We start from the raw sequence: 16091 nt of genomic DNA on the forward strand, positions 1-16091 counted from the left end.
GTGGAGGTCTACAATTTTATTTCTGAGGTCTTGATTTTGATTTTCCTATGATGTCAAGCAAAGAGGCACTGAGTTTGAAGGTAGGCCTTGAAATACATCCACAGGTACACCCCCAATTGACTCAAATTATGTCAATTAACCTATCAGAAGCTTCTAAAGCCATGACATCATCACAGTCAATTTAGTGTATGTAAACTTCTGACCCACTAGAATTGTGATACAGTGAATTAAGTGAAATAATCTGTCTAAACAATTGTTGGAAAAATTACTTGTGTAATGCACGAAGTAGATGTCCTAACCGACTTGCCAAAACTATAGTTTGTTAGCAAGAAATTTGTGGAGTGGTTGAAAAACGAGTTTTAATGACTCCTACCTAAGTTTATGTAAACTTCCGACTTCAACTATATGCATATATACACACACACACACAGTGAGGGAAACAATTATATGATCCCCTGCTGATTTTGTACGTTTGCCCACTGACAAAGACATGATCAGTCTATAATTTTAATGGTAGGTTTATTTGAACAGCAAGAGACAGAATAACAACAAAAAAATCCAGAAAAATGCATGTCAAAAATGTTATAAATTGATTTGCATTTTAAATGAGGGAAATAAGTATTTGACTCCTCTGCAAAACATGACTTGTGGTCCTTCATCACATTCCCAGTGGGTTAGAAATGTTCATCACATTCCCAGTGGGTTAGAAATGTACATACACTAAATTAGTATCTGGTAGCATTTCCTTTAAATTGATTTGTGGTCCTCTGTGATTTGTGGTCCTCTGTAGCTCAGCTGGTAGAGCACGGCGCTTGTAACGCCAAGGTAGTGGGTTCGATCCCCGGGACCACCCATACACAAAATGTATGCACGCATGACTAAGTCGCTTTGGATAAAAGCGTCTGCTAAATGGCATATTATTATTATTATTATGACTTAGTACTTGGTGGCAAAACCCTTGTTGGCAATCACAGAGATCAGACGTTTCTTGTAATTGGCCACCAGGTTTGCACACATTTTGTCCAACTCCTCTTTGCAGATCTTCTCCAAGTCATTAAGGTTTCGAGGCTGACATTTGGCAATTCGAACCTTCAGCTCCCTCCACAGATTTTCTACGGGATTAAGGTCTGGAGACTGGCTAGGCCACTCCAGGACCTTAATGTGCTTCTTCTTGAGCCACTCCTTTGTTGCCTTGGCCGTGTGTTTTGGGTCATTGTCATGCTGGAATACCCATCCACAACCCATTTTGCCATGCCCTGGCTGAGGGAAGGAGGTTCTCACCCAAGATTTGACGATACATGGCCCCGTCCATCGTCCCTTTGATGCTGTAATGTTGTCCTGTCCCCTTAGCAGAAAAATACCCCCAAAGCATAATGTTTCCACCTCCATGTTTGACGGTGGGGATGGTGTTCTTGGGGTCATAGGCAGCAGTCCTCCTCCTCCAAACACGGCGAGTTGAGTTGATGGCAAAGAGCTCGATTTTGGTCTCATCGGACCACAACACTTTCACCCAGTTCTCCTCTGAATCATTCAGATGTTCATTGGCAAACTTCAGACGGGCCTGTATATGTGCTTTCTTGAGCAGGGGGACCTTGCGGGCGCTGCAGGATTTCAGTCCTTCACGGCGTAGTGTGTTACCAATTGTTTTCTTGGTGACTATGGTCCCAGCTGCCTTGAGATCATTGACAAGATCCTCCCGTGTAGTTCTGGGCTGATTCCTCACCGTACTCATGATCATTGCAACTCCACAAGGTGAGATCTTGCATGGAGCCCCAGGCCGAGGGAGATTGACAGTTATTTTGTGTTTCTTCCATTTGCGAGTAATCGCACCAACTCTTGTCACCTTCTCACCAAGCTGCTTGGTGATGGTCTTGTAGCCCATTCCAGCCTTGTGTAGGTCTACAATCTTGTCCCTGACATCCTTGGAGAGATCTTTGGTCTTGGCCATGGTGGAGAGTTTGGAATCTGATTGATTGATTGCTTCTGTGGACAGGTGTCTTTTATACAGGTAACAAGCTGAGATTAGGAGCACTCCCTTTAAGAGTGTGCTCCTAATCTCAGCTCGTTACCTGTATAAAAGACACCTGGGAGTCAGAAATCTTTCTGATTGAGAGGGGGTCAAATACTTATTTCCCTCATTAAAATGCAAATCAATTTATAACATTTTTGACATGCGTTTTTCTGGATTTTGTTGTTGTTATTCTGTCTCTCACTGTTCAAATAAACATACCATTAAAATTATAGACTGACCATGTCTTTGTCAGTGGGCAAACGTACAAAATCAGCAGGGGATCAAATACTTTTTTCCCTCATATATATATATACACACACACACACACACACACACACACACACACACACTACCGTTCAAAAGTTTGGAGTCACTTAGAAATGTCCTTGTTTTCGAAAGAAAAGCAATTTTTTTGTCCATTAAAATGACATCAAATTGATCGGAAATACAGTGTAGACATTGTTAATGGCTATTGTAGCTGGAATGGGCTGATTTTTAATGGAATATCTACATAGGCGTACAGAGGCCCATTATCAGCAACCATCAGTCCTTTGTTCCAATGGCACGTTGTGTTTTCTAATCCAAGTTTCATTTTAAAAGGCTAATTGATCATTAGAAAACCCTTTTGCAATTATGTTAGCACAGCTGAAAACTGTTGTGCTGATTAAAGAAGCAATAAAACTGGCCTTCTTGAGACTAGTTGAGTATCTGGAGCATCAGCAATTGTGGGTTCGATTACAGGCTCAAAATGGCCAGAAACAAATAACTTTCTTCTGAAACTCATCAGTCTATTCTTGTTCTGAGAAATGAAGGCTATTCCATGCGAGAAATTGCCAAGAAACTGAAGATCTCGTACATCGCTGTGTACTACTCCCTTCACAGAACAGCGCAAACTGGCTCTAACCAGAATAGAAAGAGGTGTGGGAGGCAGCTTCATTAAATAGTACCCGCAGAACACCAGTCTCAACGTCAACAGTGAAGAGGCGACTCCGGGATGCTGACCTTCAGAGTTGCAAAGAAAAATCCATATCTCAGAATGCCCATCTTAATCTTTTCTTTTTATTGGCCAGTCTGAGATATGGCTTTTTCTTTGCAACTCTGCCTAGAAGGTCAGCATCCCGGAGTCGCCTCTTCACTGTTGACGTTGAGACTGGTGTTTTGCGGGTACTATTTAATGAAGCTGCCAGTTGAGGACCCGTGAGGCATCTGTTTCACTGGGGCCAAGCTTCCTGCCAACCAGGACCTATATACTAGGCGGTGTCAGAGGAAGGCCCAAAAAATTGTCAAAGACTCCAGTCATTCAAGTCATAGACTGTTCTCTCTGCTACCGCACTGCAAGCGGTATCGGAGCGCCAAGTCTAGGTCCAAAAGGCTCCTTAACAGCTTCAACACCCAAGCGATAATTAATCAAATGACCCCCCCCCCCCTCTTTTGTTTTTACAGTGCTGCTACTCGCTGTTTATTATCTATGCATAGTCACTTCACCCCTACCTACATGTACAAATTACCTCGACAACCTGTACCCCCACACATTGACTCAGTGCCGGTACCCCCTGTATATAGCCTAGTTATTGTTATTATGTTACTTTTTTATTTTATTTAGTCAATATTTTCTTAACACTGCATTGTTGGTTAAGGGCTTGTAAGTAAGCATTTCACTGTAAGATCTACACCTGTTGTATTCGGCGCATGTGACAAATACAATTTGATCTTGGGCCAGTAATCTTCTCATTCGGGACAGTAGTGGTACTGGCCCGGTGTGCCAAATTTACTTGAATGTTAAGCCCTGGAAATCACACTTTTTCATAGAAAAACAACATAATTGGATGTTCTAAGTCCACAACAATGCTTAAACCACATCAGGAGACCACTTTTGAGGTCTGGTAAAAACTAGATTTTTGGGTGTAGTTAATTTAATGCCAGTGCACAGCAGCAAGATACCTTTTTTTGGTTAGCAATGTTTCTGTAGCGCTCATGAAGCAGTTTGGATTGATGCAAATAATCACGATATCAAGTTCCCCATCGCATTCTTACCTTCCTTCGCTACCGCCGCTGCCAGAGAGCTCTCCATGTGATTGGCCAGGAGGGCGGTGGGGGTGTTGGCTATCCCATCAGCCACCACCATGGAGACCAGGTGTCCGGCTGTGCCTACGGGGTCAAGGGTCATGGCTGCCTGGGAGAAGAGCTTGTCCCCTGTACAGGTGGTGACCCGCAGGAGAACGCCTGGGGACACCTCCAACGCTGACAGGTCTGTGCTCGCTTCCCCACAACAGATGGACATGTCATGTATATTTATTATGATCAATTTGATCAATTATGATCAATTTTCAATTTAGAACAAAAAAACACAAGAAACGAAATGTCTGTATATAAGCCCACCAACATGATCAAACATTATTGGCCTTTAACAGATACATTACTATCGGCAACTCTACAACCCCTGTCTAAGACTGTAGGTGATAGGAGGTCAATTTGTAATTGCTGTGTATGGTTCCTACCAGCATTCCTGTCAATGAAGTCCTTAAGGGGTCCGTGGCGGGGCCTGAAGACCAGCTCCCACTGGCTCCACTGACCCAGCTCATCCAGTAGAGGGCAGGAGAAGAGACAGGACAAGGCCTGGGTCTGAGATACCTCCCCTAGGATACCCACCGTCTGCTGGGCCTCACCTATACTACTGCTACTGGGGACAGACAGACAGAGAGAGAGAGCAAGAGAGAGGGGGAAGAGAGGGAGAGAGAGAGGGGGAAGAGAGGGAGAGAAGGGGTAGAGTAATAGAGCATGGAAGGAGTGAGAGAAAAAGAAAGAGTGAACAGGGGTGAGAGATGAGTGAAAAGGAGATTGACATTTGATTAGATCAGTCCAATTAAAGGCCATACACCCAATCTGCCACCAAAGTTCCTCTGTACTGTAAGAGAGGTGTGAGTCTGTTTTTTTCCCCAAATGATACCCTATTCCCTACATAGTGGAGGGATAGTGCACTATATAGGGAATAGAGTGCCATTTGGGACACACCCTCTTACCTGGTGTCTCTGGGGAGTAGAGCTGCCTCGTAGCGGACCTGGCTGAGCCCTCCTCCCAGACTGAGCTCTCTCTGGCGCTGCACCAGTCCCACCAAGGTCCTAAGAGGTCCCAGCCCCAGGTCTCGACTGTCCCTCACCCCGTAGTGGGCTCTCAGACACCACTCGATGTGGGACAGCTGGGAGAAACACACCCACAGAGATCGAGAGATCAACAAACATTATCAGTACAGACATTTAGAAGTTTTTTTATTTATGTACTTTTTCCATCATAGTAATCAATAGGAGTGTGTGGTGTGTGTGTGCGAGCGTGACCCCGCGTCTCACTCACCCCGTCTGGTTCGTTGGCTGCTGTAGTGCCACACTGTTTGATGAACTCAAACACATCTTGTCTGCTGGGTCTGAAGCCACAGCCCTGGCCCTGCCAGTCCTGACCTCCACCACTACTACTGCCCACGACCACAGCGCCACCTACTGTCTCCTGCAGGACCTGCACACAGACAGAGGAGAAGATGGATTCATCAATACAGCATGAGGAGTATCAGGCTCTGTCCGAAATCACACCCTATTCCGTATTTAGTGCACTACTATTTAGTGCACTACTTTTGACCAGAGCACAGGCAAAAGTAGTGCACTATATATAGGGAATATGGTGCTATTTGGGACGCACAAATGCACTCTAGAATGGTTCCTCTCCTCGCCTCTTTTCCCTCATGACCACTGAAGGAAGAGGGGTGACGGGAGAGGAGTAGAACAGGAGAGTGATTGAACAGACAGAAAGATTAGAAGATAAGTCGTTTATGTTACCTGAGCCTGTTTGACCAGGAACTCCAGGAATGAGCCCTGCTCCAGAGAGGTGAACTCTGTGACCTGGAAGTGCTTGGCTAACTTCCTCTCCAGAGACGCCACATGGGCCAGGGTGAATGCAGAGCTGTGATTGGACAGGTTCTCCTTCAGGATCTGCTTGACTGCGGCTGAGACACACACGTACATGCAAACACAAAGGTCCTTGTTGTACATTCACTGTCATATGATAGGACTTTTTAACAATTTCAAGATCCCCAACCTACACTTAATCTTATCATTGAAACGGAGTGAGACACTGATAATGAATGATGTTAGCAGCTACCTTCGCTGGGTGGTGTAGCCTGTGTTTTCTCCTCAGCTCTCCTCTCCTGAGTGGGTCTGGCTGGCTTCTCTTTGGGCACCAGGTCCTGAGGGGCGGCCAGCGACCCCCCACAGATAGCCAGCTGGAACAAGGCCCTGGCCAGACGGTCAGCTGACACCAGCAGCATGAAGTCCTGCACCGACTAGACAGGAAATGACAGCACACTCCGTCAGTCACATTACGGCATTAGAGTAAACCTCAGACGCAAGACATCATCCTAAATAAGACAGTGTGGGCAGATTTGTTTGTCAAATTACATTTGTGGGCCGGAAAAATGTGATGTGACAGTGGAACATATTCAACAAAGCATACCAGCCTCAGGCTGAAACAGCTACAGCTAAAACCGGTCAGCCAGCCAGCGTTTTGTTCACTAACAACCGTTTCCTCTGGCTTGTTTAGGATTAGCCAATTAGCAATTATTACTTACGGTGACATTTCCTTAATAAGCGGAGAAGAGGCACAGTCGTTCACACACTCATCTGACTGTGATCCACCTCTCTCTTACTCGGCCCCTCTTGCTCGTGGACCGAAGCAGGGGCTTAGTGGAATTATCACCCAGTGTCAAATAAAAGCCAGGGCATGGTGTGACATGTCATGGGGGATAACCAGCTAAATTCCAGACAAGTTTTACACAAAGTCCCCTAGCAGAGACAGAGGGATCAGAGCAGCCTCCTGAGGGGTAATAGAGAGAAGGTTAATGAGGTTTCTGCTAGATTTAGGGAGGAGGGATTCTAGGGTCAGAGTTTGACCTTTAGAAATCTAAACATTTGTAACTGTTGGAGTCAGTTTCTTTGGTTATGCAAATATTTGATTATTTGGTCATATTGCTCCATTTTGAGTAACTTAAAACCAGTTGCAAGATTTGAAACGCACATATGTCTTACCTTGATTTTTTTAGTTTAAATTGAATATTGGAACCTTTGTTTACCTTGCACTTATCATTTTGGATTCTACATATAAAACGTTTTAAGTTTTATTCATCAAGCCATTGGATTCTTGACTTTCTATTGGATGTTGGATGTGCGTCTCAAATCTTGCAACTGGTTTTCCCACGGCTATTCGAAAGCCGCTACATTTAAGTTTTTAAAAAGCAAGAGGACAACACTTTAGGTGTTTTTAAGAAACACTGCATTTTCTGTGATAGTGTTCATGCATTGGATCTCTGCCAGAAGTTGAAACACAGGCAAACAAGGATAAAGTTGCCTTTTTCAAAAGCTAAGGACTGTGCTTTGGATGTCTCACAAGGGGACATACAATCCATTCGGAAAGTATTCAGACCCCTTGACTTTTTTCACATTATGTTACGTTACAGCCTTATTCTAAAATTGATTAAATTGTTTTTTCCCCCCCCTCAATCTAAACACATACCCCATAATGACAAAGCAAAAACAGGTTTTTAGAAATGTTTGCAAATTTATTAAAAATGAAAACTGATAACATAAGTATTTCGACCCTTTACTCAGTACTTTATTGAAGCACCTTTGGCAGCGATTACAGTCTCAAGTCTTCTTGGGTATGATGCTACAAGCTTGGCACACCTGTATTTGGGGAGTTTCTCCCATTCTTCTCTGCAGATCCTCTCAAGCTCTGTCAGATTGGATGGGGAGCGTCACTGCACAGCTATTTTCAGGTCTCTCCAGAGATGTTTGATCGGGTTCATGTCCGGGCTCTGACTGGGCCACTCAAGGACATTCAGAGACTTGTCCCGAAGCCACTCCTGCGTTGTCTTGGCTGTGTGCTTAGGGTTGTTGTCCTGTTGGAAGGTGAACCTTCGCCCCAGTCTGAGGTCCTGAGCGCTCTGGAGCAGGTTCATCAAGGATCTCTGTACTTTGCTCCGTTCATCTTTCCCTTGATCCTGACTAGTCTCCCAGTCCCTGCCGCTGAAAAACCTCCACACAGCATGATGTTGCCACCACCATGCTTCACCGTAGGGATGGTGCCAGGTTTCCTCCAGACGTGACGCTTGGCATTCAGGCGAAAGAGTTCAATCTTGGTTTCATTAGACCAGAGTCTTGTTTCTCATGGTCAGAGTCCTTTAGGTGCCTTTTGGCAAACTCCAAGTGGGCTATCATGTGCCTTTTACTGAGGAGTGGCTTCCATCTGGCCATTCTACCATAAAGGCCTGATTGGTGGAATGCTGCAGAGATGGTTGTCCTTCTGGAAGGTTCTAACATCTCCACAGAGGAACGCTGGAGTGCTGTCAGAGTGACCATCGGGTTCTTGGTCACCTCCCTGACCAAGAGGCCCTTCTCCCCCGATTGCTCAGTTTGGCTGGGAGGCCAGCTCTAGGAAGAGTCTTGGTGGTTCCAAATGTCTTCCATTTAAGAATGATGGAGGCCACTGTGTTCTTGGGGACCTTCAATGCTGCAGAAATGTTTGGGGAAGTGTACCTCGACACAATCCTGTCTCGGAGCTCTACAGACAATTCCTTCGACCTCATGGCTTGGTTTTTGCTCTGACATGCACGGTCAACTGTGGGACCTTATATAGACAGGTGTGTGTCTTTCCAAATCATGTCCAATCAATTGAATTTACCACAGGTGGACTCCAATCAAGTTGTAGAAACATCAAGGATGATCAATGGAAACAGGATGCACCTTAGCTCAATTTCGAGTCTCATAGCAAAGGGTATGAATACTTACGTAAATAAGGTATTTGTTTTATATTTTGTCATTATGGGGTATTGTATGTAGATTGATGAGGAAAATGTTTTATTTAAATCAATTTTAGAATAAGGCTGTAACGTAACAAAATGAGGAAAAAGTCAAGGGGTCTGAATACTTTCCGAATGCACTGTATGAGCAAGAACCCCAGTTTGTTATACTTTGAAATGGATAAGAAAAACCACAAGCCGACTGAGGAGGCACCTACAGAAGTCAGTGAAAAGGCATTAGTGACAAGTGCAATTGCCATGGATTTAAATGGAGTTCCACACTTAATAGATTTATCAAGCCACTTGGAGCGAAGCAGCGCTGACGAAAAAGACAGTGAGTGGCCTCCCGAGTGGCGCAGCGGTCTAAGGCACTGTATCGCAGTGTTGCGGCATCACTACAGACTGGGGTGTCCCAGGCTGTGTCATTACCAGCCGTGACCGGGAGTCCCATAGGGTGGCGCACAATTGGCGTTGTCCGGGTTAGGGGAGAGTTTGGCCGGGGAGGCCTTACTTGGCTCATCGCGCTCTAGCGACTCCTTGTGGCGGGCCGGGTGCCTGCAGGCTGACTTCGGTCGTCAGTTGAACAGTGTTTCCTCCGACACATTGGTGTAGCTGGCTTCCGGGTTAAGCGGGCGGGTGTTAAGAAGCGTGGCTTGGCGGGTCATGTTATGGAGGACGCATGACTTGACCTTCACCTCTCCCGAGCCCGTTGGGGAGTTGCAGCAATGAAACAAGATCGTAATCCCAAAATTGGGGAGAAAAAGGGGGTAAAAACCACAAAAAGATAATGAAATTAAAGACTGAGTACAATACCGGTACAATGTGCAAGCTAATCTGCTCTTTTGTGATTGTTGGTTTGGAAATGTTTGATGCGTCTGTTTTGGAAGCAAACGTCGCAAGCTATTCAACTGTGAATGGGTTCATTAGGCGCTATTGGAAATGCACTGTTGATATTGAAGTGTGGAACTGAAAATAGTGAATGGAAATGTCGGATCCTCATTCTGAAGGTCTGAATGAGCTGGATGAGAAAAAGTTGTACAAGTTGATTGGCGCCCGACGATGGAAGCTTGCAACGTTAATTAAGAAGAAGAATGCAATTCAAGCATTGATGGATGGTGGCGAAAATGTTGAAGTTGTCAGTACTAATGTTGAGGTGTTCAATGGTTTATTGGCTGACTTTATGGAACTGCATGTGGCTGTGCATAAAATGTTGCCTGAAGAGGAAAGAGAGTCTGATCATGCCGATTGGTATGAACCAAAACTATTGCTTTAAGGAATTTCTTGATCAAGTGAAAGGTAATTCCCACCTGCAAAGTGTCATTGGTCCAGATGACAGTGTCTCTGTTGTATCAAAAAAGGAATGTGCATCCAGCACAAGGTCAAGGGCATCCAGTGCTAGAATGAAAGCACAGGCTGAGCACGCTGCTTTGAAAGCTAAAGCTTTGGAAAATAGACATGCCCTTGATATGGAAGAAACCCAATTAAAGGCAAAAAGGGAATTCTTGGAAATGGAAGCTGAGATGGCTGCATCAGCTGCCAAAATGCACGTTTTTGAGGAATGTGAAAAATCCTCTGTTGCTCAAGCAAGGAAAAGATCAGTGGATGACCGAAAAAGAGACTGGACCAAAGCCTATCAGGCATTCCGGCAACTGTATGCACAAAACTCTCCTCCAACATCACAAGGAATGAGTGGCAAAATAAACTGGACCGAACTTGACCACAACATCTCTGAGGCATTCATGCAAATGATGGCACAAAACCCTGCACCAACGTCACAGGGTTTACCTACTCCTACTGAGTACAGGATCGCAACAGTGACACCAAGCCATGGTGCACCAAGGCTGCATTCTGCAAGAAACATCATACAAGCACAGCAGCCACAGCAAATGTTAGTTAAAAGTGAGTGTTTAAAATAGTGAACCCCAGCCCTGGTCATCTACAGGGTTTGCAGGCTTTGCTTCCCGCCCAGCTCTAACCCACCTGATTAAACCAACCACCCAACCAAAAAACATCCAACCCCCCATCCATAAGTGTTGTTTTGTCGTCATATGTTAATCAATTAATTAACCTATCCATCAATCAACCAACCAATCACCTTGGTCATCTTAGGGTTGAAGACCCCAGATGCGTTGGTGAAGACCTCGAGCACGGCCTCGGCTGCAGTCATAGTAACGTATTTCTTCCTCAGCTCGGCACTCCCGAAAGAGGAGAAGAGGACGGGACCCTGTGCTCCCTCCATCACGCCCCTCTTCATCTTCCTCATCCTCTCCCCCACCTCCTCCTCCAACTCCCTCTGGATGGCCTCCCGGGCACGCTCCATACACACATGTTCTGAGCTCACCGCCTTCTGTAAGGTCTGGGGGAGGAGGAGACATGAATGAGATATAATAACAACAATAATAATGTTATTTCAAATAAGAGATTCATACAGATTCATAACCTCTGATCATATTCCAACACTTGGAACTTATACCTCCGCGAAACTCAAAACTTACGGCTATGGGCAGGCCCACGCTGTGTATACGAATGCCCAGTTCGTAGGGAGAGTCACAGCTATACTGGTCAGATAGGTGCTTCATAAACTCAGCCAGGTCCACCTTGGGCTTAGTCTGTTTCCTCCTGAACACACGCAGACTCTGGAAGGAGGAGACAGGAAAAAGATTGTTCGATCAATATATATATATATTTTTACCTTTATTTAAATTAGGGAGTCACCTCAGGGTCTCTTTCGCAAGGGAGCCCTGCACTTACAATTCATAGACACAATCTAATCAAAATCAGATCAACCTAAAATACAGCACAACAAACAATCAAGAAAAATAGCCACATATCTTTATCTATTTATTTATATACTACCAAAGCCCTTACTCTGCCTGTCGCTTTGCCTAAATCTGGCTCAAAGGACCATGAAAAAGACAGCCACCCACACTGGGTGTTCCAAGTAATGGACAATTATACCTGGCCCCCAGTTAGAGAAACAATGACAAAGTAAGATAGTCAAGAGCCTCTATCTGGTGAATGTCTCTCTAGGAGTGTCTCTCTTGCCCTCAATATGTCCACAGTATCTATGTGTTCAATGTCTCTCTTACCCTCAGTATGTCAACAGTCTCTATTTGGTGAATGTCCTCGTCCTTGGTGTTGCTGTCCATCTTGAACATGCGATGGATGAGAGGCAGTTTACACAGCGGCCCCAGGTTCAGCTCCTCAAAACGCTTCTTGTTCTTCAGACCAGCCAGGTTCTGACCCAACTCATACAGGGTACACGTCGCATTCACAGCGTCTACAGACTGAGAGAGATATGGATACACGCCAGTTAATGATCCGATTATTCAGTTTAAAAACTGAACGTGCGTATGTGTGCAAACTGAACATGTTGATTTGAAAGTGCGTTGCAGGTGCTTTGTGTGTGTGTGAGCATCCTGACCTCTATGAACATGTTGATCTCTCGAAGGGTGCGTTGCAGGTCATTCAGAGCTGGTATCTGCCAGCGGAGGTCTATCCTGCCTGCCTCCAGAGAGGGGATCTGCATCAGCCTGCACACCCTGGAGATCACCTGGGCACAGGACAGAACAGGACAGGGAGGAAGGGGTTAAAACCATCCCAAGAACACAACAAAAGGCAAGTTGGAAAACGGCCCTCTGGGACCTACAGTGAGGGAAAAAAGTATTTGATCCCCTGCTGATTTTGTACGTTTGCCCACTCACTGACAAAGACATGATCAGTCTATAATTTTAATGGTAGGTTTATTTTAACAGTGAGAGACAGAATAACAACAAAAAAATGTTATCAATTGATTTGCATTTTAAATGAGGGAAATAAGTATTTGACCCCCTCTCAATCAGAAAGATTTCTGGCACCCAGGTGTCTTTTATACAGGTAACGAGCTGAGATTAGGAGCACACTCTTAAAGGGAGTGCTCCTAATCTCAGCTTGTTACCTGTATAAAAGACACCTGTCCACAGAAGCAATCAATCAATCAAATTCCAAACTCTCCACCATGGCCAAGACCAAAGAGCTCTCCAAGGATGTCAGGGACAAGATTGTAGACCTACACAAGGCTGGAATGGGCTACAAGACCATCGCCAAGCAGCTTGGTGAGAAGGTGACAACAGTTGGTGCGATTATTCGCAAATGGAAGAAACACAAAATAACTGTCAATCTCCCTCGGCCTGGGGCTCCATGCAAGATCTCACCTCGTGGAGTTGCAATGATCATGAGAACGGTGAGGAATCAGCCCAGAACTACACGGGAGGATCTTGTCAATGATCTCAAGGAAGCTGGGACCATAGTCACCAAGAAAACAATTGGTAACACACTATGCCGTGAAGGACTGAAATCCTGCAGCGCCCGCAAGGTCCCCCTGCTCAAGAAAGCACATATACAGGCCCGTCTGAAGTTTGCCAATGAACATCTGAATGATTCAGAGGAGAACTGGGTGAAAGTGTTGTGGTCAGATGAGACCAAAATCGAGGTCTTTGGCATCAACTCAACTCGCCGTGTTTGGAGGAGGAGGAATGCTGCCTATGACCCCAAGAACACCATCCCCACCGTCAAACATGGAGGTGGAAACATTATGCTTTGGGGTGTTTTTCTGCTAAGGGGACAGGACAACTTCACCGCATCAAAGGGACGATGGACGGGGCCATGTACCGTCAAATCTTGGGTGAGAACCTCCTTCCCTCAGCCAGGGCATTGAAAATGGGTCGTGGATGGGTATTCCAGCATGACAATGACCCAAAACACACAGCCAAGGCAACAAAGGAGTGGCTCAAGAAGAAGCACATTAAGGTCCTGGAGTGGCCTAGCCAGTCTCCAGACCTTAATCCCATAGATAATCTGTGGAGGGAGCTGAAGGTTCGAGTTGCCAAACGTCAGGCTAGAAACCTTAATGACTTGGAGAAGATCTGCAAAGAGGAGTGGGACAAAATTCCTCCTGAGATGTGTGCAAACCTGGTGGGCAACTACAAGAAACGTCTGACCTCTGTGATTGCCAACAAGGGTTTTGCCACCAAGTACTAAGTCATGTTTTGCAGAGGGGTCAAATACTTATTTCCCTCATTAAAATGCAAATGAATGCATAACATTTTTGACATGCGTTTTTCTGGATTTTGTTGTTGTTATTCTGTCTCTCACTGTTCAAATAAACCTACCATTAAAATTATAGACTGATCATGTCTGTCAGTGGGCAAACATACAAAATCAGCAGGGGATCAAATACTTTTTTCTCCTCACTGTAGGTTGAGAAGCAGAGAAAGAGGCTGGAGTGACAGCAGAATATCCCAAAGTGTCCACTAGGTGGTGCCTCTTGAAAATAAATTGTAGTGTTTTGTGTGTGTTGTAATTCCAGGTAAATAAGGGGAGTGGGGAAAGATTGTCACCTTCTCTCTGGTGACAAGTTCTCCCTCGGCTGCGATGTCTCGTATGACGTCCTCCACCAGACTGTTCACCGCCTCAGGATCCAGAGCCTTCTTCCTCCTCCTCCTCCTCATCCCATCTTCCTCCTCCTCCTCCTCAGCCTCAGCCTGCGCCTCCACAGCTCGCACGTTAGCCCCATGCACTTCCCTGAGCTGGGCCTGGTAGGCCTCTCTGAAGACAGGGGAGTTTCCTTCCCTCTGTCCCACAGCTAGCAGCCTCCGCTCTTGGGCTTTGGTCATCCTCAGCTCCGCTTTCAGCGCTGGGAAGTCAGAGTCCGACGCGGAGGTACCAGGCTGGGGGGTTTGGGGCGTGACGGGGGGCTGGGAGAGTAACGGGGACGAGGATGGAATTGGTGACGTTGTTTGTAGCAGGGGGGACCTTGTTTTAGAGCGCACCCGGCCCCGTATGTATCCGTTGTTCAGGGGTGTGGAAGGGGCAGATTGTTCCTCACTCTCGGTCTTCTTTGGAGTGGCTGAGAGAGACAGATAGTTAAATGGGTCAAATCTGAGTTAACAGTTCAATTGCAAGGTCATTTCAACATATACAGTCAATATTGAACCAGCCAGCATGGCAGCTGCTCAGCTACAACTTCTTAACATTATGAGTTATGATGGTCTCTCTACCTGCTGGTTTCTCTGCTCCGGTCTTTCCCTGGTCTACAGCTGAGCAGGGTGCTGCAGGTCGTTTCTCATGGTTGTCGTACAGAGACCTGTACTGCTGGAGAGGAAGTGGCTTCCCAAAGCGCAGGAAGTAGCCGTTCTGTAGCTGGACGACGGTTGTGGCGGCAGGGGGGTACACCTTTATCACCTACATCACATCCAATCAAGCTTTATTTAAACGTGCACTCAAAACAATACACCAACCACTTTACAATACAAAAAGCAACATTCAGAACAACAGATTTGAGAACAGTATGTTTTTAAGAAATAAGTATGATTTTTAACCCTTATTTATACCAGGCAATTCTAACAACAATAATATCTTTCCAGCAACGGCCTAGAGAGATAATATAATAAAACAGAAACAACTTTCAAAACGAAAACATCATGAAAAATAACATACTTCTCTAACTCTGTCTAGTAGCTCTTCCTGAGTCACCTCTTCATTCTCTTTCACTGTGCTGGAGAAGGAGAGGAGAGGGGAGGAGCGAGGGACAGCAGAGGGGGGAATAGAAGGACAGGTAGCCCCAATGGAGGACCCCGAGCTTGGGGGATGCCCATAGCAAGAGCCTGGGGCCGGTTGTAGGGGATCAGACCCAGAACCACAGCTGATCGGGGCAGTAGACGGAGGTGGGGTTTTCAGTGGTACAGCTCTGGGGGTGAGGGTCCTCGATGGTGGGTCCTTCCCAGACCGAGGTCTGTGGGGTATGTTATTAACCTGGTCTCCCCCTGCCTGTGCTGGAGCTCCAGCAGCTCCTCTATGGGTCCTATGGAAGACTAGGTCCCCGTCCACACAGAGCTCCCCGTCCAGAGAGGCCACCAGGCTAGATTTGGAGCTGAAGCCCAGGGAGGACAGGGTGAGGTTGCGGTGGTACTTCTGGCTGTAGGCCACCGTCAGCTTATTCAGGGGGATTCCCTCTGGGTGCTGCTCCACCAGGGACAGGATGTCCCTCTGGACCTTCTCAGTCTCCGACATCGCTAAAACACACACACACACACACACACACACACACACACACAGGAAGTTAGGTCAGTATCAATGCAAACACAAGGAACATTTTAGATAATGCTTGTATCACTCAGTCTGGGTGGAGTGTGCAGTGTAATAGCAGGTAATAACATAAGACCTTTGGTAAAAGAGTGAAGCAATCTCATGACTCAGACATTT

The 16091-nt window shown here is 45.9% G+C and overlaps 1 protein-coding gene across 1 annotated transcript in view; it reads right to left on the minus strand.

The window, feature by feature from the left end:
- Window positions 1-16091, minus strand: part of LOC311101183 (uncharacterized protein) — a 60830-nt gene that overhangs the window by 27689 nt on the left and 17050 nt on the right. Inside the window, exons 5-17 of the mRNA XM_084142278.1 lie at window positions 15327-15901; window positions 14888-15071; window positions 14228-14736; window positions 12274-12402; window positions 11939-12136; window positions 11345-11485; window positions 10945-11205; window positions 6158-6338; window positions 5836-6002; window positions 5360-5518; window positions 5032-5207; window positions 4510-4691; window positions 4046-4270 (exon numbers count right to left, since the gene is read on the minus strand). Of these exons, the coding sequence (XP_083998404.1) occupies window positions 4046-4270; window positions 4510-4691; window positions 5032-5207; window positions 5360-5518; window positions 5836-6002; window positions 6158-6338; window positions 10945-11205; window positions 11345-11485; window positions 11939-12136; window positions 12274-12402; window positions 14228-14736; window positions 14888-15071; window positions 15327-15901 (3087 nt within the window). The remainder of the gene's footprint in view (window positions 1-4045; window positions 4271-4509; window positions 4692-5031; window positions 5208-5359; window positions 5519-5835; window positions 6003-6157; window positions 6339-10944; window positions 11206-11344; window positions 11486-11938; window positions 12137-12273; window positions 12403-14227; window positions 14737-14887; window positions 15072-15326; window positions 15902-16091) is intronic.

This window comes from Coregonus lavaretus (assembly GCF_964263955.1).
Source record: "Coregonus lavaretus genome assembly, chromosome: 25".
Classification (NCBI taxonomy): domain Eukaryota; kingdom Metazoa; phylum Chordata; class Actinopteri; order Salmoniformes; family Salmonidae; genus Coregonus; species Coregonus lavaretus.